This window comes from Prionailurus viverrinus, chromosome D2 (genome assembly GCF_022837055.1).
Source record: "Prionailurus viverrinus isolate Anna chromosome D2, UM_Priviv_1.0, whole genome shotgun sequence".
Lineage (NCBI taxonomy): Eukaryota > Metazoa > Chordata > Mammalia > Carnivora > Felidae > Prionailurus > Prionailurus viverrinus.
In genome coordinates, this window is record NC_062571.1 from 55,032,767 (window position 1) to 55,059,147 (window position 26,381).

General features: G+C 38.8%; 1 protein-coding gene across 1 annotated transcript in view; it reads left to right on the forward strand.

Moving 5' to 3' along the window:
• The first annotated feature begins 8,879 nt into the window (after positions 1 to 8,879).
• The window catches only part of HELLS (helicase, lymphoid specific), a 38,379-nt gene continuing 20,877 nt past the window's right edge, over positions 8,880 to 26,381 (forward strand). Inside the window, exons 1-7 of the mRNA XM_047825788.1 lie at positions 8,880 to 9,042; positions 9,468 to 9,589; positions 14,944 to 15,066; positions 18,066 to 18,122; positions 21,741 to 21,777; positions 21,863 to 21,927; positions 24,611 to 24,652. Coding sequence (XP_047681744.1) covers positions 9,012 to 9,042; positions 9,468 to 9,589; positions 14,944 to 15,066; positions 18,066 to 18,122; positions 21,741 to 21,777; positions 21,863 to 21,927; positions 24,611 to 24,652 — 477 coding nt within the window. The 5' untranslated portion in view covers positions 8,880 to 9,011. The remainder of the gene's footprint in view (positions 9,043 to 9,467; positions 9,590 to 14,943; positions 15,067 to 18,065; positions 18,123 to 21,740; positions 21,778 to 21,862; positions 21,928 to 24,610; positions 24,653 to 26,381) is intronic.

The window sequence follows — 26,381 nt, forward strand, 5'->3', positions numbered from 1 at the left end:
ACTTATGTTAATACTAAAAGAAGCCAGGAAGCAAATGTAGCACAAGCACCTAAGAAGGGCAGTAGGCACCTAAGAAGGGCTGTCTTTACTATTCTTATAACTCCTCCTAGTTTCCAGGTCTCTGTAACCAGTCTCTGCCAGCTTCAGGCATTCCTATGCAGTGTATTTTGCCGAAGTATCCTGACCTCCACTGCAAAGAATTCATGTTCCCTGGACAACAGCAGACCTTTTAAATTACAAAGACCTTTTACCTCTACTTTCAGAAGATCTCACCAAATTTAGAGTTGAGTTCGAAAGATTGGTGACCATTAACAGTTCCACTCACAGGAGCTGTATTGGCTACTACGGGGTGTTCTTCTTGTCCAGGATTATACTGTATAATCAAGACAAGCCACACAGCCCCCTGGGGAAAACCCCACACACAGAGGAAACAGGGCCAGAATTTCTTCCAGGCCCTCCTACAAATGACCAGGAAATGGCTCAGCTGAAGACTCATATTCAAGGCTTGCTTGATAGGAACAATATTGGAGAATTTCCCCCCACTTAGCATTGGTCTAAGGTTGAATTTTTCACTCAGAAAGGAGAGCATCCAAAGACCTTTGTTGAACACTTTTAAAAGAATTGTTTATTTAGGGGCACCTGGGTGACTCGGTTAAGCGTCCAACTTCAGCTCAGGTCATGATCTCACAGTTCATGAGTTTGAGCCCTGTGTCAGGCTCTATGCTGACAGCTCAGAGCCTGGAGCCTGCTTCAGATTCTGTGTCTCCCTCTCTCTCTCTCTGCCTCTCCCCCATTCACACTCTCTCAAAAATAAAACATTAAAAAAAATTTTTTTTAATGTTTAGTTGAGAAAGAAAGCGTAAGCCAAGTCAGCAAAGAGCCTGACTTAGGGCTTGATCCCACAAACCACAGATCATGACCTGAGCCAAAATCAAGAGTCAGTTACCTAACCAACTGAACCACCCAGGTGTAGTTGAACGCTTTATACAGACTTTTCAGTAACATACCACATTGAACACAGAAGCCCTAGTACATAGAAATCTTTTAATTTCTGCTGTAGTGGGAAAATTTCTCCCTATTATAAAAAAAAAGCATGGTGGGGGTGCCTCAGTGGTTCAGTTGGTTAAGCATCCAGCTTTGGCTCAGGTCATGATCTCAGAGTTCGTGAGTTCGAGCCCTGCACTGGGCTGTGCACTGGTAGTGCAGAGCCTGTTTGGGATTCTCTCTCTTCCTCTTTCTCTGCCCCTTCCCCATTTGTGCTCTCTCTCAAAATAAACTTTTTAAAAAGTTAAAAAAAAAATACAAGAGGAAACAGTTAAAAGCAACAGTGCTTGCTTTACAACTTGAATCTCTAGAAAAGCAAAAGCATGACTCTGAGAGTAACTCAGAATCTACTTATAGCCCTTCCCATTTGTCTCCAGGCAGTTGCAGGTACTGTAAAAAATCAGGAAGAAATTTTGGAGGAAAAACTGGCCTACACTTAAGAGAAAGGAAAGTTTACAGAACAACAAAACAATCTATCTAAACCCATCACCCCCAGAAGGTTTTTCTCCTCCTGTGGGACAGTTCCCCCATAAATCACAGGATCAGCTGATCCTCACCTGCACCCAGAGTCTACCATTAAACCTAAAATAGAGGATTAGGAACTGGATTTCTTTCTTTTTTTTTTTTTTTAAGTTTATTTATTTTGAGAGACAAAGAAAATGCTAGTGTGGAGGGGCAGAGAGAAGGGGAGAATCTCAAACAGGCTCCTCACTGTCAGCACAGAGCCTGACACAGGGCTTGAACTCACTGAACTGTGAGATCATGACCTGAGCCAAAATCAAGAGTTGGACACTTAACTGACTGAGCCACTCAGGCGTCCCAGGAACTGGATTTCTTAATTGACGCTGGTGTGACTTTCTCTACCACCTGTTCAGAGGATTTCTCTCTGCCTGTCACCTCTGATTCTATTCAAGTTAGAGGAGTCCCTGGGCAACCTATTTCATTGCCCATATCCCAGCTCACCCCAATATCCTTAGGCCCTCTTTAACAGCCATAATGCTTTTCTAGTGTCCAGCTCCTCACCAGCACACCTTTCGGATGGAGGTTTGTTATGTAAATTTAATGCCACTATAAAATGTAATAAAGGCATTTTTATTTCCCTATCCTCAAACCAAACCCCAGATTTCCTACTTTGCTTACTAGAAATTTATCTCAATTTAAATTCTTCTGAAAAGGATGAGTGTTTAAAAGATGTCCCAATTGGGGTCCCTGGCTGGCTCAGTCGGTGGATCATGCGACTCTTGACCTCAGGGTCGTGAGTTCAAGTGAGTGAGTGCCTGAGTAAATACATACATACATACAGTCCCAATTAATCTCTGGGCTACACATGCAGATGAACTTGAATTGCTACGGAGTACGGAGCCTGTGCACATCACTTGGAAAAAGAATAAACAGCTTCCATCAGTACTAGCCCAATATCTTTTTCCCAGAGATGCAGAGTTAGGAATTGGGCCTAGAATAGACTTTCTCTTGCAGCAGGGTATACTTGTCTTTACTTCCTCACCCTGTAACACTCCAATCTTGCCAGTAAAGAAAGAATGTAAATTTGACTCAGGCAGGAACCAAATTTATTAATTTGTACAAGACTTAAGAGTCATAAAATCTTCCATAATTCTTCACAACCCTGTAGTCCCTAGTTCAGCTACTATTCTCACTCACCTCAGTGCCTGCTGATGCAGCCTGGTTTACAGTAATTGGCCTCTGCTCAGCTTTCCTTTCAATCCCATTGAATTCTGACTCACAATTACTCTTTGCATTTGCTTTTAGAGGGAGACACTTAATGTAGACTTCCAGACTTCAGGGATATTGTGAATCTCCTCTGTGGTTTCCCAAGTCCTTAAAGCTGACTTGGATTCTGTAGCCTTCACTCAAGGTTCCACTCTTGCTATATGTTGGTAACTTTTCACTTTGTAATCAAATTAGGGAGCTCTTACACTCTCCCTCATTCTCCTAAAGGCGCTAGCTGAATGAGGCTGTAGAGACCCCAGATCTAAACTTCAGTGGGTGCAAACAACTATTACCTACTTAGGACATGAGGTACCTCAGGGGAGGGCACTCAAAAGCTCACCCCAAAATGCTTTGAGTCAATTTTGTCCATTCTTTTTCCCAAAATGAAAAAAGTGATGTATATTTCTAGAGCCAGCTGACTACTGCTGCCAATGGATTCCTAATGTTACTGCTTTACTAAACCTCTGTATGCCCTCTTCCCACATACCACTCCAGAGACCATTTCCTGGCCTTCAGAGGCACTAACCTCCTTTAAGACCTTAACGTTGTCCACGCCCCTAGCTCTTGGCTTACCTAATTTTGACCAAACTTTTTCTCTATACTGCCATGAAAATAATGGGAGTGCTGCAGGTATTGTAGGACAACCTTTTGCCTCCCAGATACGTCCTACAGCATATTTCTCATGCCAGTTAGACCTTGTGGCATCAGGGATGCCCTCATGTTTGTGTGCAATAGCTGCAGCTGCCACCTGGATTGACAGCTTTCATTAGGCTCCCTCGTTCACCTCTAATTTTGTCATGTTGTGTCTGCCCTCTTAAAAGTTCATAAGGCATAGCACCTCTCTATATGGTGACAACCACTTATGAACAGGCTCCTTTGACCAACCCTTGTATCATCTTATGTCATTGTAACACTTTTTTTTTTAAGATTTTAAAACAGGTTTTAATGTAATTTCTAACTCCAGTGTGGGGCTTGAACTCACGATCCTGAGATCAGGAGTTGCATGCTCTACGGACTAAGCCAGCCAGGCACCCCAACAATTTCTTTTTAAGTAGGCTTGAATTAATGACCCCAAGATCAAGAGTCTCTTGTTCTACTGACTGAGTTAGCCAGGAGCCCTGGTTGTAACAGTTTAAGTATTTTACTGCCCCTCCCTGATGATGGAGAGCCCCACTCCATTTCACATGATTGCACTGCAACTGTAGGAATGATTTCAAAGCCACGAGAGGACCTCTAAGATACCCCTTTGGACAACCTAGATGTACTTCTATTTTTTTTTACCTAATTTTGGAAAAGAAATTTCCAGGGAAACATAATAGTTTCCTCACATGAAAGGGTTGAAGCATATTCTTTACCAATGTAAAATCAGCCCAAGCTGCCAAACACAGCTGTTACTAGAGCTGGCATATTGGCACAAGGGAAAACTATACTTACTTACACAGACTTTTGGAGTCTGCCATGTTGTTGGCACAATTTGGAAATCCCATGGATTCTTAACTTCTACATTATTCCTATTGCTAATGGACATATAGTTGTTACCCAATTAAGCTATTCACCTCTTTTCTAAAAACTGTCTTTGTTCACTGTTCAGCCCATACCAAGCAGGCTGATACCATATCATTAGGAACTGATAGGGCTGTTAAATATCCCACTGCAAATGAACCCCCTATCCTTTTTCCACCTAATTTTTAACCCTGCTTTTTCTTGGCTGACATGATTAACGCTAAGGCAAATGCCCCACAATCTGAAAAAGACAAATAGATACAAAAGCGTGCCTGTTATCAGAGAGGTTATACATTGGGACAAACATGACCTTTTTTGGCTTGTACTTATCTCCCACCAAATGAGACACACATGCAGATGGGAGATAGTTAAGGAACTAAAAACAATTGGTTTTGTCTTGGCTTCCACAAACCTTCTGATGAAAGTATTTCCCAGTGTGCCACTTGTAAATCTCACCAAATTTCTGGAATAAATCAGTACAACCATACCTTGTTTTATTGTACTTTGCTTTATTGCACTTTGTATATATTGCATTATTTTTACAAATTAAAAGATCTTTATCTGGCAACCCTTTGTTGAACAAGTATATGGGTGCCATATTTCCAAAGGTATTTACTCACTTCATGTCTCTGTGTCATATTCTGGTAGTTCTCACAGTGTTTCAAACTTTTTCATTATTTGTTGTGGTGATCTGTAATCAGTGATTACAACTTGCTGAAAGCTCAGATGATGGTTAGCATCTTTTAACAACAAAGTATTTTTTTTTAATTTTTCTAAGTTTTTTTAAAATTTATTTTGAGAGCAAGCAAGAGCAAGCAGGGGAGGGGCAGAGAGAGAGAGAGGGAGAGAGAATCCCAAGCAGGCTCCATGCTTTCAGCACAGAGCCAAATGCAGGGCTCAATCCCACGAACTCTGAGATCATGACCTGAACCAAAATCAAAAGTCAGATGCTTAACTGACTAAGCCACCCAGATGCCCCAGCAACAAAGTATTTTTTAGTTAAGGTATGTACATTGCTTTTTTATTTTATTCACTTATTTTTAGAGATTAAAAAAATTTTTTTTTAATGTTTATTTTTGAGACAGAGACAGAGAGAGACTCTGAGCTGTCAGCACAGAGCCCGACGCAGGGCTCGAACTCATGGACGGTGAGATCATGACCTGAGCCGAGGTCGGATGCTTAACCGACTGAGCCACCCAGGCGCCCCAGAGATTTTTATTTTTAAGTAATCTCTACACCTGATGCAGGGCTTGAACTCAGAACTCTGAGATCAAGGGTCACACCCTCCATCAACTGAGCCAGCAAGGCGCACTGTACATTGCTTTTTTAGACATAATGCTATTGCATACTTAATAGAACTATAGTATAGTGTAAATATAACTTTTATATGTACTGGAAAACCAAAAAAATTAATTTGACTTGCTTTAGTACGATATTGGCTTTATTATGGTGGTCTGGAATTGAAACCACAGAGTGTCTTGAGGTATGCCTGTATACCTCAGGAAGTTCTCCTAGGCCCACACTGTCCTTTGTGACACTCCAAATCGGTTTTATAAATTTGCCTCTAGGATTGAGAGACTGGTTTAATGGGTTGTGGGGTAATGTGCTTCGATTTGTTCTTTTCTGTTTGCTCATCCTCATTATAATCTGTGTTTTTTTTCTCCCTTTGCAGATGTCTTAGCACCCAGCCACTAGCCTGATTCTTCTCTCCATAGCCATCAGCTCAGCTTTTAATGTGTGCAACTTCCAGGGAAGTGGTTCAGAACAAGTCTCCCCAGAAGGCACCACTTTGGCCTGCTGATTATTTTGAGCTAAAGACAATTAAGGCCCAAAAGACTCAACACGAGTTTTTAACTTCCTCCCCCAACTGCTTAAAAGAATTTACATAGAGGGCCTGGTCCAGGAAGAAAGCTATCACCAGAAATAGAGTAAGGACTAGGTGTAGTAAACGGGGGAGCTTGGCAGGGCCTGTTTGTTAAAAGTTCTCCCTGTCTCCCTTTGTGTCTGCACTACACTGTAAACATTTGTTTACAAAACATTTGCTCTTCCCATCTTCCTGTGAATTGTTTTCCTTCCCTTCTTAGCGTAGAATGGCATATAAGCCTCAATTACCTCACCATTAGGGAGCCTCTCATTAACTTTGTGGGACTCCTATATGCACTAAGTAATTTGTGTTTCTCTTGTTAATCTGTAACATGGCAATTAAAAATTTGTTTTTCAACGTTTATTTATTTTTGGGGGGACAGAGAGAGACAGAGCATGAACGGGGGAGGGGCAGAGAGAGAGGGAGACACAGAATCGGAAACAGGCTCCAGGCTCTGAGCCATCAGCCCAGAGCCTGACGCGGGGCTCGAACTCCCGGATCGCGAGATCGTGACCTGGCTGAAGTCGGACGCTTAACCGACTGCGCCACCCAGGCGCCCCTGTAACATGGCAATTTAATTAATAGACCAGACAAAAGAACCTAGTAGGGTAGAGGAAAAATATTCCTCCCATACAACTATCTTCCCCTGGGCTAGCTGGCTGCTTGACATTCAATTCTCAGTCTAAATGTGTTACTTCCTCGGATACCTGACTACCTACTCTAAAGTACCCAGTCACTCTTATACCACCCTATGCTAACATTTTGCAGAGTACTTCTCACATGCCCACCCCCTACACATGCTTAACCTGCTTTAACTCCTGAAATGTAGGATCCGTATCAACAGGGATCTTGTCTGTCTTGTTCATTGCTGTACAGCTCCTAGAAATGTTTCTGGTACCCAGGAGACATTTAAATGTAGGCCCTTAGGGGCGCCTGGGTGGCGCAGTCGGTTAAGCGTCCGACTTCAGCCAGGTCACGATCTCGAGGTCCGGGAGTTCGAGCCCCGCGTCAGGCTCTGGGCTGATGGCTCAGAGCCTGGAGCCTGTTTCCGATTCTGTGTCTCCCTCTCTCTCTGCCCCTCCCCCGTTCATGCTCTGTCTCTCTCTGTCCCAAAAAGAAATAAACGTTGAAAAAAAAATTAAATAAATAAATAAATAAATAAATAAATAAATAAATAAATGTAGGCCCTTAAATACAAGTGAATGAACAAACTTTGAACAGCCACTCTAAGGGAAGGTCTGCACGATGGCAAACGTGTCAGGAAATGTACCCGTGCACTTGTATTAACAAGGGTGGGGCCAGATGTTAGATGAGATGTCTACTTTGAGAATCAGATGAAATTGCCTTGAACTGCATCTCATGTGCATTTGGACAAACCTTCCCTACTCTCTTAGGAATCAGAAGGGAAGTCGTCAGCCTTGAGCTGATCATTGAAGCCTGAACAGCAGATGCTACCCGTACAGAATATATACAGAAAAGCAACAGATGGAGGAAAGATTTTGGGAGCTGGGCCACAATTGAATTCAAAAGAAGGAACAAGAAGAGATTTTTAATACATTAGAGGAAAACCCCATGAAAATCTGGGTTTCAACAGTAAGGGAGAAAGAAATTTTAGGGGATAGGTTGGGGAAGTCAAAAATCTTAAGTGAGACTGATAGCCATTGTCTTAGGTTAGAGGTAGGATTTAAGAAGAAGTATTAATCGAGAGATTAAGAGATTAATCAAGATAAAACTATATTAATACTGAAGTAGGAGTCAAAAGGCCTGGGTTTGGCCCGTTTTATCACAAAGTATCCATAGGCCTCTGGGCAAGTCAGTCTTTTCTGAGCATCAGATTTCTCACCTACAATGTAGGAATAAAAATAATCTCATCTCAGAGTCTTAGGAAGGTTGCTGAAGATGGTTTGATGGACGTGTGTTGCAAGCCCTTAATTTTGTAGTAATACAATCATTAAAGTTGTCTGGAGTCAGAAATGAAGGAAACGGTTGGTAACGCAGGTATACCACAAATTCCCAGAAGGGAAGGGGAGCCAAGTAATTTATTGAAAGGAACTGCAGACAAAGTGGAATTATAGGCTGAAGAAAAAACCAGCAACAAAAGTCCAGTATCTTCTTTCAAGCACCCATTCTAATGATTGGCTTATTGAATTCTTGAATCTTCTGTCTTTTCTACTGGCCACTCCTCTCACCTTATCACTACATTCAGTTCTTCCTTATCCAGAAACACCCTTCTTGAACTCTGCCATAATCTTACTTTCCTATCTGTCTCTCCCATCTCACCCACAAAGGAGCTCTCTTCTGGGTCACTCTGGGCAGTTTTCACCCACAATGTACATTGTGCACGAAGGATGGAGGGCGAGATTGGCAATATTTGCTTCTGACATCCTTACCTGAATACTCATACAGATTTCCTACCTAAAGGATCATGAGTTGGCGCGATTTAATCACATCAGCCAGTATGTGAAGGTGCCTTGCAAATAAGAGCGCTACTAAAGTATTGTGTAATTCAAAGCCATCATCCAATACGTGAGGAAACTGGGCCCTCCGCTGTGGGCGGACGCGTCCAGTGTCACAAAGAAAGCTAACTTATTTTCCCGAGATAAGACTTCTACGTAAACACTCACCGTCGCCCAGGTGGGTTCTGGTGAAAACTAAATTGCGCCAAATCTCGTGCCGCCGCGGTTCGGGGGCGGGGCGGGGCGGGGAGCACGAAGTATCGCGAGATGATGGCGTTTTCCCGCGAAGGAGAAGCGCGCGTTTTTCCCTGGCCGGGGATTTGGCAAGGAGGCTGGGCAGGCGGCAGCCGAGAGAGTTTAGCGCGCTCCGTTGCGGACGCTGAGGAGAGGACCCAGTTTTGGAGTGTGTGTCAGCCATGCCGGCGCAGCGGCCCGCGAGCAGCGATGGTGAGTAAGCAGACCCTTTCTCCGGGCGCGGGCGGCGGCGTCCGGGTCGCGGGGAGGGAGACAGCATGGAGGCGGCAGCCGAGATTGGGGAGTAGAGCGGACTCCGGGCAGAGACTGGAAAGGAAAGGAGGTGCAGAGGCTGTGGAGGGCGCCCGGAATTGCACATATGTGCACGATATAGGAGATTTTACACAGGGGAGCTGCATTTCCCCGAGCATCCCGATTGGTAAACTGGGTCCTGGCCGCTTGTTGACATTGTGGAGATCCTGGGATGTCTTGAGAGAGCTGATGCTGGCGTCCCCGTGGGTCTTCAGCTTTTGCCTCGAATGCATCCAGGAAGGTTGTTCAACGTGGGAGTGAACTGGTAATGACCCAGTGAACTGGCAGTTTAAAGACTGCAGTTGAAAAGCTTTCTCCCCTCATAGAGTCCCTGGCTCCAGATCCGGTTGAAGAGCCCGAGACCGCCGTGATTACCCAAGCCATGCTGGAGGAGGAAGAACAGCTCGAGGCTGCTGGACTCGAGAGGGAGCGGAAGATGATAGAAAAGGTACTTTAGGACTCAAGTTCATCGTCGTTAAAGCCGGTAGTCCGCTTCCTCGGAGGTTTGTCTGGTTCTTCGGTCGGCTTCTTCCAGACCCTTTCAAACGGGCTATGTTGGTTATCTCTATGTTTACGCACGCTCTCTGTGAGACACCTTTGCTCGCGCTCTGAAAGATGCTTCTGTGAGACGTAGTCTTGGCCGTGGAGCGTTTCAAGGTGCTCCTTTAGCCGTAGCCGTTCTTCCAAAACCGGTAGTGAGTTTTTGAGTGAGGTATTTCAGTGCCGTTTTCCACGCGAGGGATAAACTTGCTTTCCGTTTTCCTTTTGCTTTCTTGGACCTATGCGAAGGAAGATTCTTTAGGTAAAAATGGGGGTGTACTTTTTCAGTGATTAAGTTATTATGCCAGTGGTTTCCTTGTACGGGGTGTGTGTTTTGTAGACTACTTACTGAAAGCAGTTTTCAACCTCCTGAAAATTCAATCCTCGAGTATATTTCACTCAGTAAGAAAGTGCCATCTTGCCTGTGCAAGAAAAGGAATGATAGCCACTAGCTGGTAGGTACTGCCTACCAAGTGAAGTGATTTTCTTGTAATAATTTATTTTGCACTCCAAATATTGTGATGCTGCAGGTACTTTTGGTATCTCTCCATTTACATATGAGGAAACTGGGGCAGTTGGGGTCACACAACAGTGAACTCAAATTTGAACTCTGGCTGTCTTCAGAGTTGTTGTTTTTGACCCTATACCTAAGGAAATATACCTTAATGTTTAATTAACTCTATGTAATTGCAAAATTACTTAAATTGGGAAATGCACCCCAAAGACAACTAATGAATCAGTTGGTTCTCTGCCATTTTATATCAACAGTAATGATTTCTTTTGCTGGCACTGTGAACACTTGTGAATGTTGTACACGTATTTCCCCATTGAATCTTCAACTAGACTGTAAAGTAGATACGGTTATTAAATACATTATTATATTATTAAGCCTAATGGCTTAATTACTAGTATAAACTATTTTTATTAAAGCATTCTATGAAGTAGATCTGTTTTCACCTCATTTTGCAGATGAGAAAACTGAGGCGTGGAGGGGGTGGGGAAAGGGGGAAGTCCCACAGTTTGTAAGTGGTAGAGCCAAGATTGTTTGTAGGCCATGTGATTCCAGAATTCACACTTTTTAACCACCATGCTATACTTTCACTCCAGTAATACTAGTTTTGTTATTACTCACCCATAGTTGACCATAATCAGTTACGGTAATGTTAAGAAATTTTAATAGAATTGGGAAGTTGACTGTGAACCACCTTTCCTCATGGTATGAATTTCCATAGTACTTTGTTTCACAGTATTATCATTACTCACTTGATTCTCATTTTGTTTATTGAAAGCACGTCACTTACTGTTTTGTTTTCATAGGCTGTGCACCTAGCAAATAGGCAATCAGTGAATGTTCTTGAATTTCAAACTGTGGTAAAGAATATTTTATATTACACAGCATATATAAGATTATATAAATAAAATAAAATATATGTACTTACTAGCCATGTAATAGGATGATAATTATAAAGGGTGAATCCTGGGGCAAGTGTCCAGAATTGAATCAACTTCAGAGATTATGAGAATGATAAAGCCTTCATTCTTTTTTTCAAATAGAGCATGCGGGGCGGATGGGCAGAGAGATAGAGAGAGAGAGAACCCCAAGCAGGCTCCGCACTGCCAGTGCAGAGCCCTACACAGGGCTTGAATCCATGAACCCTGAGATCATGACCTGAGCTGAAACCAAGAGGCAGATGCCTGACTGAGCCACCCAGGCACCCGATGAAGCCTTCATTTTGAGTAGTATATCTTCAGTTTTGTGACTCATGAAGGTTTTTGGGTAAAGAAGTACTACTTGAAGAAAGATCATGAGGTGCAGTAAGAATGAATACATTTCTAGCATGCATTAATTCAGGAGATGAAAACTCACATTTTTCTTTTGAAAGATTTTTATTTAAGTATCTCTGCACTTGGGACTTGAACTTAAAACCCAAGATCAAGAGTCCCCTGCTCCACCTACTGAGCCAGGCAGGTACCCCATTTTCACATTTTATAGAAAGATCTCTCAAAATTTATAGTACCATAAGTATTTGCTGATTAAACTAGAATCAAATGACATATACTTTCAGTAAAATTTTTAAGTTTCTGAGCAAGCATTTTATAATCAAAATTTTTGGAGTTGTTATTGTTGAGGGATAGGTACAGTAAATGTAGCATTTCTTCAGTATTTCATCATAGAACTTAAAACAGCAGTTTTTAATCCACTTTTAGTCCTTCCATGAATAAAGTGTATAGCTCTTTTCAGTTTTTATGCTAATATAATATACTAATATAGCCAAAAAGCTAGCAGTATTATGGTCTATTATTATTATTATATTTTCTTTTTATGTATAAATATTGAAAGAATTTGATTAATTTTTATAGTTTTCATTTCTAAGTTATTCCCTACTTGACCATGGGGAAAATTCTAAGAATTAGTTTCTCTCTACATGTCTTTGGAGGACAAAAAATTCACTATACAAAAATAAAGATTCTTTTTCTTTTAGAAGAATATATGCCCACAATATTTATGGGCATATATTTAGAAGTACCTAAGAGAGGAAGAGCTTGCTTAAATTCCTTAATGAGAAGCATTTACCTTGCTTTAGGAGATTTTAAGATTTGTGAAGAGTGGAGAATGGCTTTGACATTGATTTGCTGCAGTTATTTTCGTTGGCTTTTCACCTTCATTTCCTTTTGAAAGAAGTCATTGTTAGTCTAAGACTTAAGAGTAGCCTTAAAGTATATGTAGTGGGGGAGGGGAAAGGTAAGAGTTGGGGTAAGTCTTAGGCAAAAGGAAAACAGTTCGTATGGTGAGAATGAAATATAACTCAACCCCCATGCCCCCAAATCTGGTGTTGGTGTTGGGAGAGATAATGAAGTGTAGGCCCTGGGGAATTTATGCCCTTGGTGTCCATTGGCATACTCTTTCACTCTAGTCATCGAGAGATTCTCCGTGCCAGGCACTCATTGCTTTCCACAGCTGGAACTACAATTTACTTTAATATAACAAATAAAATTACTAAAGAACAGTAATGGTAGATAAGGTTTACTACAGAATTATTTTGAAATATGGAGTTATTTTAAAGGTTTTAAAGGTTAGTCATTGATTTCGTTTCCTTAATTATATACAGATTAGTATAACATGATATTATCTTAAATCTTTAATTACTTAAAAAAATGTGTGCTAATTTATTCTGGACAGGATTGAGGTAGCAGATATATCTAAATTAAGTCCAGAATATTTAATTAAAATTTAAAACAAATTTTAAAAATTAAGATTTTTTTCAAAATCTAAGTAATTTCATCTCCCAATTTATATCTGTTTCATTCATTGACTTCCTGTTGTAATCACAGTAATATATTGGTAATAGTAAAAGAAAGGCTGTCCTGAAAGAACTGAAAATAGAGTTTTGTAAGATGTCAACAGATTATCTTCATGGATAGAATAACGGGTGTTTGTTTTATGGGTCTGTTTTTAATTTTCTATAATGTGTATTTATTATTTTCATTGGATTTCTTTTTAGGTATCTTATTCTCATTGCTTTTGTAATAGAAAAATGTATTTTGAAAGAAAAGCTAGAGAGATAATAGAACATCTAGGAAAAACAAGCCGATACACAATGATGTCTGAATTACAAGGTCAGGCCTTAACCATTAAATTAAAGTTAGTTAGGTTATGCTAACTCAGCTTCTGCATCTGCTCTCTCTCACTCACTCACTCTACTCACACATTTTGTCCCAGGAGTAGAACTGCTGGTTTGTAAGGTTTGCATGTATTTGGCTTTGGTAGATGAATTCAACTCTTGGCTCACTTCAGCCCACTTAGTGCTTTTTTTTTTTTTTTTTTAATTGAGATCATACTGGGTTGACAAATTATGAACTGGATTGTGCCTGTTTAGGTAAATAAAGTTTTATTGGAACATCACCCTTCCCATTTGTTTACATATTGTCTGTTCTTGTGCAAAAGGCAGAATTGAGTATTTATAAGCCATACGCTTCAATATTTAAATATTTACCCTTTGGCTGTTTACAGAAAAAAATTTGTGGACCACCGAACTGTAGTATTTATTTGTTGCTTTTATGTATTATCAGTGTGATAAAGGATGATCAGTGATTAATGTGAGAGGATTCCTTCTCAGCCACTAGACTATTGTAGACTTAGAAATCACTTAATAAATAAATGGTGTGTAAAAGTAGTATGAAAAGCAGGTTTGTGAGTTGAAGATATACAGAAGTAAAAGATAAAGCTAACCGTAGGGGAGAGTAAAGTCTAAAAGAATGGCAAAGCTCTGGGGAACAAAACGCTGAAGAGGAAGGAGGAGAAACTTGTGATAAATCATAAGTAGATTTAGCATGTTGAAATATTTTGACAATGCAATTTTTAAAAAATTTTTATTTTAGGATTTTCTTTTCTTTTTGTTGTTGTTGTTCTTTTTTTTTTTTTAAGGTAATCTCTAGGCCCAGTGTGGGGCTCAAACTCACAACCCTGAGATCAGGAGTCACATGCTATATACTGACTGAGCCAGTCAGACACCCACCCACCCCAGTAATATATTTTTTTGTTTGTTTTTTTGTTTTTAAAGTTTATTTAAATATAAAGTTTATTTGTTTTGAGAGAGAGAGAGAGAGAATATCCTTAGCATGTTCTGCAAGTGCAGGGCTCAGCTCACCAACTATGAGATCATGACCTGAGCTGAAATCAAGAGTCCAATGCTTAACTGACTGAGCCACCCCGGCCATACAATTTTAAAATTCTAAGAATAGATGTTCTAGTTCCTAGCCAATGAAATGAGTTTTTAATTCAAATGCTCTTTCAAATAAACCTGGTATCTAAAAATGTTCTTTCCTGAAGTCATTTGATTGTTTAAAAACTTAAATCTACTTGAATTAAATATTTACTTTCTAGTGTTATGAATTAAATATTTACTTTCTAGTGTTAATTTTATATATTTAAAAAATGGACCCTGAATTCAGTGGATGCCAGTAAACATGTCCAGTGTCTAAAATTTCAATATTTTGGTATGCAAGCTGCATCATACCAAATGGCATGTTGAACCCAGGAATCAAATTTTTTCAGCTTTGTTCTAGTTTTTGGTTTGGAAAATAAACCATTTTTACTAAAGTAAAAATTATAAAAATCTTTTCCCCCCCATTAAAAACAGAAAAACTATTAAACCCGAAGAGCATTTATTTATACTTTTTTTTTTTTTTTTTTTACGTCTTATGAAAAACATCACATATGTCAGAAATCTTAATAATTATGGAAATTTTCTTTTTGGATAGGCTCGCATGTCTTGGGATAGAGAGTCCGTGGACATTCGGTACCGTAGACTTCAACATTTGCTTGAAAAAAGCAATATCTACTCCAAATTTTTATTAACTAAAATGGAACAGCAACAACTAGAGGTATGTGTATGTGATTGATTATAACTGGTACCTTAAATTAAAAAAAAAAACAACTGCTTTATTGAGAAAGAAATTACGTACAGTAAACTGCACACATTTTAAGTTTACTGTTTGATGAGTTTTGACCACTGTATACACCTGTGTAACCACCAATACAGTCAAGATAAAGAACATTTCCATCACCCCAAGAAGTTCTCTTGTCTCAGCGATCCCCATGCCTGGCCCCCAGACCAGTGATTTCTGTTTTCTGTCACTATAGGTTAGTATTGCTTTTTCTAGAATATTATATAAATAGAACCATGTGGTAAGCACTTTTTTTGTGTCTTCTTTAGCTCAGCATGTTGAGATTTTGTTTATTCATACAGGCCGTTTCTTTATTCCTGAGCATTCCATTATATGAATATACCACCATTTATTTTTCTGTTGCCTATTGACTGATTTTTATCTTGTCTAGTCATATTTTTTGGATGATGGAAATTGTGAACTCTGTTTCCCAGTCCATTTTTTTGGAAAATTGCTTTATTGAGATATAACTGATACGCACAAAACTGCACCTTTATAGTGTATAATTTTATAAGTTTTAACATGAATACACCCATAAGGTGATGACATAACCATCAACTCAGAAACCCCTCCCCTTTTTCTATTGAGGTATAATTGACATATAACATTAGTTTCAGGTTATGATTCAATATTTGTATATGTTGTGAAATGATCACCACAGTACATCTAGTTAACATCTGTCACCATACATAGTTAAAAAAGTTTTTTTCTTAAGAGAAATATATATATATTTAGTGTTTGTTTTTTTTGTTTTTTTTAATGTTTTTATTTATTTCTGTGACAGAGAGACAGAACATGAGCAGGGGAGGGCCAGAGAGAGAGGGAGACACAGAATCGGAAGCAGGCTCCAGGCTCTGAGCTGTCAGCACAGAGCCCGATGCGGGGCTTGAACCCACAGACCGTGAGATGATGACCTGAGCCGAAGTCAGACGCCCAACTGACGAGCCACCCAGGCGCCCCTAGTGTTTGTTCATTTTTGAGAGAGAGGGAGACACAGAATCTGAAGCAGGTTTCAGGCTCTGAGCTGTCAGCACAGAGACTGACACAGGGCTCGAACTCTTGAACCATGAGATCATGACCTGAGCTGAAGTTGGACGCTTAACCAACTGAGCCACCCAAGTGCCCCTCTTAGCAACTTTTAAATATGCAGTAGAATATTACTAACTATAGTCACCATGCTGTATAGTACATACCGCTGACTTATTTTATAACTGGATGCTTGTACCTTTTGACCTGTCAAAAGGTCCTCCCACCACCACCTGTCTGTTCTTTGTATCTATGAGTTTGGAGGGTTTTTGTTTTTGTTTTTGTTTTTAAGATTCCACATGTTAGATTATGTGGTATTAGTCGTTCTCTGAATCCTTTCACTTAGCATAGTGCCCACAAGGTTCATCCATGTTGTTGTAAATAGCAAAATTCTATTTTTTTATGGCTGAATTCCTGCCCCTTTTAGAATTTTTTCCCATCCTTCACTTCCTGTCTTCATCACCAAATAGCCACTGATCCACTTCCCATCATTATAAATTCATTTGCACTTTCTGTTGGTAATTTATTATTTTAGATTTTATATTTCTGAAAATTTCTTCATTTGTCTTTGTTTTTGAAAGATTATTTTTTTTGTAATCTTTATTTTTGAGAGAGACAGAGTGTGAGCAGGGGAGGGGCAGAGAGAGGGAGACAAAGAATCTGAAGCAGGTTTCAAGGTCTGAATTATCAGCACAGGGCCCAATGTAGGGCTCAAACCCACAAACTGAGATCATGACCTGCGCAGAAGTCGGATGCTTAATCGACTGAGCCACCCTGCGCCTGAAGATATTTTATTGAGCAAAGAATTTATTTTTGTTTAGTGCTTTCTTACTCCTGCCCTGGTGTCCCTACCCTCATGATGTTTCACTGCTTTCTAGTTTACATTGATCATGACAAAACCAAAAAATTTTTTTCTTTAAACCAAAGTTTTAATAATGGCCCACAAGACCATAAGTCTGGTTGCCTCACTCAACCCCATTACCTTTCAGACCTCATTTCAGGTGTGTTTCCTGCCTTGGGGGCCTTGCACTGGCTGTTTTGTGCTTGGAACCATCTTCTCATAGATACCTGCATAGCTAAGTTCATCATCACCTTCAAGCCTTGGCTTAAATGTTTTCCCAATGAAGCCTACCCTAACAACCTTAAATGAAATTGCTATCTGACACCTTTTCCATCAGCACACTCCTAGTACCCTTGACCTTGTTCTTGTCTTCCCATTGCACTTAGTAAGATATATTATTTTTGCCCACTAGAATGTATGAAGATTTATAAATTTGCAAATATCAAGACTACAATAATTTCCTGTTCCCATCATTCCCATCTCATAATTATCAGTCAAGATTTTGCTGTATTTGCTAAATCTTCTTTTTCCTTTGTTGAATTCCTTTTTAAACCTTTGTATGGTAAAATGAAACACAGGTATATGAGAATAAAACAATCATGCTTAATGAGTTGTTTCATGCTTAATGAGTTATCAGAAAAATATCTTCTAACCACTTCTTGGGAATGGTTTGAATCCTTTTTTGTCTGTGTTTTAAAGCTTTGTTAGGGTGTATATGGAATAGCTTTTAGTCTAGAAATAACTTGGCCCCTCTTCTGAGCACTCTGCTTGATGCCTTCTATGTTGGCAGGCCCTTTTACTTTGCCTGACAGGGGTGTGAACTGTTCCTGTTTCCTTGTGAGCACAAAGATTGTTCTACCAGCTTCTTTCTGGTGGCTCTTTCCTGGCCTTTCTGTTCCTTCAGGCAGGAGAGGAAATCTGTTCCCTATTGCTCTGTAAAGGCTTGAAGTGCAAATTCTCCCTTGTTTTTAAATCTTTATATAGTTTTTTCATTGTGAACATGTTTTTTGAGGTGTGTGTTCTAGATTTTGCACTTTCTGCTTGTGACACTAAAAACATTATCTTGCAGGAACAGAAGAAGAAAGAGAAATTGGAAAGAAAAAAGGAATCTTTAAAAGTTACTAAGGTAATATATAGTAAGATGGAAAATCCTGTATGCATTCTTAAATATTGAAGAAATACTTTTGTAATCCTTTTTTTTATTCTTTTCAGTTTACTTATTTATTTTGAGTAAGGGAGAGCACACAAGTCAGGTAGGGGCAGAGAGATAGGGGAGAGAGAGAATCCGAAGCATGGGGACTCGAACCTATGAACCATGAGATCATGACCTGAGCCAAAATCAAGAGTCAGACGCTCAACCTTCTGAACCACCCAGGCACCCCTCTTTTATAGTCTGACTTTATTGAACATCTACTTTATTTTAACCTTCTGAAAACCTATCTTTGTTACGAGCTGCATAGAAACATGTAAATATGTTTCTCAGTATATTTAGATATGGAAAGACAGCTAAATATAACCCTTTTGTTTCTCATTCTGTTTTTCATAATGGCAAAATTTCACTTTTATAAGTGGCCAGCTCTTTTGGTGCTCATAATGATTACTAATCTTTTCTCCTTAATGTCTCCAGCCTCATGTCAACTTGCATCCATAATGATAATCTAAATTTGTATCTTATGCGTGACTACAGCAGTGGAGCCAAAATTGGAGAGATAAACATTTCAGATAAGAGAGCATTTGTTTAGGGATAGCCTGAATTTTATTTTATCTTATTTTTTTTATTATTTTTTTAATGTTTGTTTATTTTTGAAAGAGAGGGAGAGACAGAGTGTGAGTGGGGGAGGGGCAGAGAGAGAAGGAGACCCAGAATGTGAAGCAGGCTCCAGGCTCCACGCTGTCAGCACAGAACCCAACGTGGGGCCTGAACTCACAAACCGCGAGATCTTGATCTGAGCCAAAGTCAGATGCTAACCGACAGAGCCACCCAGGTGGCCCAGGGATGGCCTGAATTTTAGATGTGGTCTTTTGAGGGGAATATGTTTTAATATGAGTCTGTTTAATGCTGTCCTGATGGGAATTGTATGAAGAACAGCTGTACTCGTGAAAAGAGAAATAAGGCAACATTTATTGAGTTCTTACTATGTGTCATGTATTTCTAAACTTTGCATTTATTTTTTTAAGTAAGCTCTATGTTCATTGTGGAGTTGCATGCTCCGTTGACTGAGCCATCCAGGTGCCCCTACGTTTGTTTTAATTCTCAAAAGGCTCTGTTAGATAGAGGTACTGTACTTCTCCCCATTTTCCATATAAAGAAGCTGAATGCATAAAGTACAGTCCATCCTCATTATGCACAGATTCCATATTTGCCAGTTAGCCTACTTGCTAAAATTTGTTAACTCCAAAATCAGTACTTGGGATTTCATGGTCATGGTCATTTGTAGACCTGTTCCTGTGCAGAATAGCAAAAAATTTGTCTTCCAACACGCAAATTTCTAACTGAGGTTAAACACAGTGGTGCTCTGCCTTACTTAAGCTTACTATAAACAAATGCCCTTTTCATGGTTTATTTAATGTCATGATTTTTTCATTTTGATGGGTTTTGTTGATTTTGCTGTTAAAATGGCCCTCAGCCATATTGTGCTGAAGTGCTGTCTAGTGTTTCTAATGCAAGAAGACTATGATGTGCCTTATGGAGAAAATAAATGTATTTGACAAACTTCCTTCAGGCATGAATTATAGTGCTGTTGGCTCTGAGTTCGCTGTTAATCAACATCTATATTAAATAAGATGTCCTTAAATAGCAACACACATAAAACAGGGTTATGTGTTGATCAGTTGATGAAATTGTGACCAGAGGCTTGCAGGAGCCTGAGCTTGTATTTCTTCCAGAAGTAGTGATTCGTTGTTCACTAATCTAGTATTTGTAGTTACTGTATAGAACAGAATGAGAATTCACTAACCTGCTGATAGTTACATATTCAATAAATAGTAATGTTGGAGTTTGTTTCATACCCCACACTTCTTTACTAATCTGGCTTGATCAGGTAATATCAAAATGCCAATAAGGGTACCTTCAAGTCCACTTTATTCTTAGTGTGGTTATTGGTGATGTTAAAGTATATCATAGATAATTTTGCAACAAAAGCAATTTTTGAAAACTGATACAAGATAATTTTTAATATTTATTTAATTTTGTTATTTTTTTAGAGAGATCGTGAGCACGGAAGGGCGGAGAGAGAGGGAGACAAAATCCCAAGCAGGCTCCAGACTGTCAGCGCAGAGCCCATTGTGGGGTTTGAACCCCAAACTGTGAGATCATGACCTGAGCCGATAAGAGTCAGATGCTTAACCTGTTGAGCCACCCAGGCGCCCCTAAGATAATTTTATTTGCTTAATCATTTACTCCCTACTCTTCAACTTGTTGTTTTAATCCATTGTTCACTTTTGCCTAGCTAACTTTTTTTTTTCTTTTTTAATTTTTTTTTTTTTCAACGTTTATTTATTTTTGGGACAGAGAGAGACAGAGCATGAACGGGGGAGGGGCAGAGAGAGAGGGAGACACAGAATCGGAAACAGGCTCCAGGCTCTGAGCCATCAGCCCAGAGCCTGACGCGGGGCTCAAACTCACGGACCGCGAGATCGTGACCTGGCTGAAGTCGGACGCTTAACCGACTGCACCACCCAGGCGCCCCGCCTAGCTAACTTTTTATACCAGGGTTTTCTAAAGGTGTCAACCATTAAGTTCTGCCTCTTCCATCTCACAGATCCCTTTTGGTACTTTCTTGTTTTAATCTTCTTTTTACTTTATTTTAAAATTTACCTTCTTGGGGCGCCTGGGTGGCTCAGTCGGTTAAGCGTCTGATTTCAGCTCAGGTCATGATTTCGCGGTTCGTGAGTTCAAGCCCCGCGTCGGGCTCTGTGCTGACAGCTCGGAGCCTGGAGCCTGTTTCAGATTCTGTGTCTCCCTCTCTCTCTCTCTCTCTGACCCTCCCCTATTCATGCTCTGTCTCTCTCTGTCTCAAAAGTAAATTAAAAAAAAACATTAAATAAATAAATAAATAAATAAATAAATAAATAAATAAATAAATAAATAAATAAAATTTACCTTCTTGGGGTGCCTGATTGGCTTAGTTGATAGAGCTTGATCTTGGGCTGTGAGTTTGAGCCCCATGTGTGATGTGGAGTTAACATTAAATAAATAAATAAAATTTACCTTGTTAATTTTGATTTCTTATACATATTTTCTCCCTACATTTGGTTGTCTTTTCCAACTTTCATTTTGAAACTTTATTTTTGAATATCTCTTCCTTTCCTCTGTTTTCCCCTCATTAATATTTTTTCAACTAGTATTCTCTTCTATTTCTGCTTTCAGTTGTATTTAGCTTAAAATTCTTACTGAAAATGAGTAGTTCTTCCATACCATACCTAATGAATATCTTTAGCATAGACCTACAGTTACAGAAGATGTGTGTAGTAATATAAAAATAAAAATGTCTTCTATGTTTAATTTAGAAATTTCTCAAATGGAAAAAAAATTAAGGAAAGTAGAGTTGGCAGGAAAAAGAATATGGTTACAAACAACTTTTAATAGGGAAATGTAGAAAAAAGGTTACATGCTGGTAAGTATAATAGTAAAGAGTTGTGGATGTGGTTCAACTGCAAGAAACATTTACTTAATCAGTGCCTTTTAATATTTAATACCATAGAAGTCCCTAGAAAAATAATATTTTAAATTCTTGTTTTATAGGGTAAAAATTCCACTGATGCAAGTGAAGAGAATCCAGGTGAACTTCCTTTTTCTGCTTTTGAAGCATGTGTTTTTATTTTTGCTTTCATTGCTATCAAAAATAAAATGATTTTTTTTAATAGTTATGAGAAAGAAGAGAGGAAGAGAAGATGAATCATACAATATTTCAGAGGTCATGTCAAAAGAGGTAAAAAAGTGGGGAGGGCACATAAGATTCAGTGTTCAGTAAAACCTATTGTGGATTTTGAACCACATTAAAGCTATATGGATTGCTGTTACTTATTTGGCTTTTCAGACTCTTACGGGAAGTTTTTCAGACTGTTGAGGGACTGTTTCAGGCAAGAAGATGGTACCATCTTGCTGTTTGTTAAAGGAGCATGAGCTTGGCCTAATCAGAAGTTATTATAATTTCTTATAACTTCAAGACCTTATCTTCAGAACTTTGTTCTTGTTCCTTGTTAAGGAATTTAGGGGAACTAAAATATACTTTTTTTTTTTTAAGATTTTATTTTTAAATTATCTCTACACCCAGTGTAGGCTTGAATTCACAACCCTGAAATCAAGAGTCGCATGTTCCATTGACTGAGCCAGCCAGCTTCCCCATCATATACTCATTTTTAAAACTAAATCCTTTTTTACCTTCCTACTTGTGACCTCATAAAATAGGAATTAAAAAACATGTTCATTTATGACGAACCTTAATATTCCTTAGGCATATTTTAATGTGTTACATTCTTAACATTAAAAAAAATTCTTACAGTATTATCTACTACATTTTTCTTTAACCTAAAATATAAAATTTCACATAGTATTTGTCTTTACTTTAGGGATGCACTCTGGTATTTTCCTTTTATTTTTTTCCTTTCATTTAAAAATAATGGTCAGGACCCATTTTATTGATTATGGAACATGGCCTGCAGTTTGAAAAACACCATTATTTAGATGTATCATAGTTTAGCCAGTCACAACTGTTACTTTAATGTAGCAAATGTTGCTGGCATATTGGCTGTTGGCAGATGTTGTCCTACATGGATAAGATCAATTAGTAAAGTAGACTGTCTTTGCCTTAGCCTATGTCCAGTGAGAAATATATAGAAAGTAATCAATTATAATTGAGTGCTGTTGAGCCTATAGAAGGACTCTCTAAACTCAGGCGTTAGGTTCTTAAAATCTTCTAGAAGGTAACATCTGAGTTGAGACTTGAAGGATAAAAGTTAAATCATCCGGAGGTTGAGGGTAGTTAATAGGGAAAAGTAAGATACAGGGAAGATAGTAGAGAAGTGTTCTAGGAAGATAGAATAACCTTTGACCAACATCCAGAGGCAGGAGAGATCCTGGCAAATTTTAAGAACTTGAAAATACATATTTGTTTCCAGTTTGTATGTAAAGGAAAAGGTGTGGTAAAAGATGAAGCTAGAGGTAAGCAGAGTCAGGAGGTTAGTTATGGGATTTAGTTTTTAACAATAGTTCATAGCTGGTATTATGTTTATGTTTTGATTCATTCACAGATTGTTCAAAAAGATTCAGCTTAGCTAGTCATTTTAAAAGACCACTCTCCTGCCTGTTCACTATATCCCTTCAGCCTTAGGGTATGAATTCCTATACTTGCATAATACTTTACATACACACATGACACACATAAATCGACATGTATATATGTATGTATGTGTCAGCCACTTACTGATATGTCCTATCATTCTCCTATGCATCTTAAATTTAAGATATGTTCAGAGTTTCGTGAATGTATCTACTATTTCATCCCCTTTGTCCTCTGCACGTGGTATTCTCTTCTTGAAATGAAACCCTAACTTTTATCTTCAGTGATTATGCCCTGATGACAACTTTTTCAGATAATTTGATGTAATACTCACCTAAGTCACCAAGTGGCACTCAGGTATTGCTTGTCTTCATACCCTTAGCATCTAGTAAATACTTAAAAATCAGAACACTTTAATTCTGTTTTTTTTATATTTTATTTTATTTTAGAGATTTTTTTAAAAGGAGAGTGAGGGAGGGGCAGCAAGGGGGAAAGGGAGAGGGAAAAGAGTGAAAATAACTCAAGCAGGCTCCATGCCGCACAGACCCCAGCTCAGGGCTTGATCCCACAACCATGAGATGGTGACCTCAGCCAAAATGAAGAGTTAGATGTTTGACCAATAGAACCATTCAGGTGCCCGTATTCTGTAATTTTAACTTATTTGCCTTACCTCTTGCTCAGGATTGCAGACTCAGGTGTCTATCCACAGAGGCCTAAAGTGGGCAAGAGGTGGAACTATAAAACACTTGGAAGAGAATCTTTAAATACCAAGAATACCTCAACACACTAGAGCAGTGTTTAGAAAACCTTTTCTGTAAGGGTATAGATAATGTTTTTGGCTTTGAATAATTTAGTGGGTAACTACTCAATGCCGAACTTTGCCATTATAGCCTGGAGGGCAGTCCTACACAAATTAAACAAATGAGCTTGACTTTGTTCTAATTAAACTTTATTTACAAAATCAGGTTGCCAGCTGGAGTTTGTCCACAGGCTGTAGTTTGCCAACCCCTGTACTAGAGGATTATTGACATGTATGCATTTGGACCAAAGTCTCTTCAGATAAACTTGTATTTAAAACACAAACCAAAAAACCTTGAAAATTTAAGAGGAAATACCCCAATTTTTAAGAGTTGCTAACTAAGGCGAAGAGTTTTATGAGACACTATAGGGTTAATTTTGCCTGAGGTCCACCAGTTTGAGTCCTCTGTACTTTAATTAGCTTGAGAGCCTTATCCCCATTTCCTGGCATGAAGTCAGAACAGAATAAATGTTGAATAAATAAATGAATGAACCACATGCATTGTTACTTTATTTTTGTTTTCTAATGTTCTAGGAAATTTTGTCTGTGGCTAAAAAAAATAAAAAGGAGAATGAGGTAAGAGATTTATGACATATACTAAATTTAGGAGCCATGTAAGTAATAGTTTATGGGTCCTTGGGAGTTCAATAATGATGCAAGTGCCTATAACCATATGGATATGTGCATTCCATGTGTATATATTTCACAGCTTGTAGAAGCTGTGAGAGATGTCTTAATCTTGTTTCTGACCTTAAAGATTGTCTTTGGTTCTTTTGGGGAAGGTTTGATTCTTACCCCACCCCCTGTTTTATGTAGAGAGGTTCCTTGTTACCTGAGTATTCACTATCCAGGTACCTTCCATTACAAGATTTCTTAGGGAAGCAAAAACAATTCTAACATGAAAAAATGTTCACCGAGGGATATAAAAATTAACTTACCTATCAAAGATTAGTAGGTTCTTGGGAAAATTGATGACATGATTATAAGTGAGAGCTATTCTGTTTGGCCACCATAATTTTGACCAAATTTACATCTTTTAAGTGCATTTTTTTATGCTTTGTTCAGCATAAGGATTAGTTTATGATACAATTACAACTTAATGTTAAATGTAAATATGATTTAGCATATTTTTTATACTAGTTGTACTTTTTTATGTTTTAATTTTACTTAAATCCAAGTTAGTTAACCTAGTGTAATAATGGTTTCAGGAATGTATTATTTTTGGGGGAAAAAGAGAGAAAATGTGAGTGGAGGAGGGGTGTGGCAGGGCGGGGAGCAAGGGTTGCTGAGAATGCCAAGCAGGCTCTGTGCTGAGAGCAGACAGCCCTATGCAGGACCCGAACTTCGAACCATGAGATCATCAACTCAGCCAAAGTCGGACGCTTAACTGAGCCACCCACACACCCCTTAGTTGCATTTTTAAAGATAAGGGTTCAATCAAATCTTGTCTGATGTACTATGGAGTTTTGGCCTCATTTTATAATATATGATAAATAAGGATACTGCTGTCATGTTCAATCTGATGAATTTTGACAAATACTTACATCTGGGTAACCACCATCCAAATCAAGCTCTAGAATCTTTCCATGTGAAAGAAGGATCCTTGTATCCCTTGCCAGTCATTTCTCCACCCCCAGACTTAGAGGCAACTGCTTTTTGACTTCTGTCAAAAATCTGCCTGAATTTTGGAGTGCCTGTGTGGCTCAGTTGGTAAGCTTCCAACTCTACATTTCAGCTCAGGTCATGATCTCCATGTCGTGGGATTGAGCCCCACATCGGGCTCCATGCTAATAACTCAGAGCCTGCTTGGGATTCTGTCTCTCCTCTCTGCCCCTCCCTCACTGGTGTTCTCTCTTTCTCAAAATAAATAAATGAACATTTTTTTTAAATCTGCCTGATTATTTTTTTTAACCTTTATCATGGGTTAGTTTCCATACAAATAAAATCTAAATACATAGCCTTTTATTTCCTGCTATTACTCAGCTAGTTGATATTCACTTGTATTGTTGAGTTTATTACTAGTTGAAGTTTTTTTTTTATTGCTGAGTAGCATTCCATTGAATGAATATTAAAATTTCTTTATCCGTTCTCTTGGTGGGCATTTGAACTATTTCCAGTTTGTGACTTATGAGATAATTTATGTACAAGTCTTTGTTTGGACATGTTTTCATATTCTAGGGTAAATACCTGGAATGGAATTGCTGGGTCATATCGTAAATGTGTGTTAAACTTTATAAGAAAATACAGATCCTTTCCTGGAATGAGCATCATTTTACTCTCACCAGCAATGTATAAAAAGTATCTG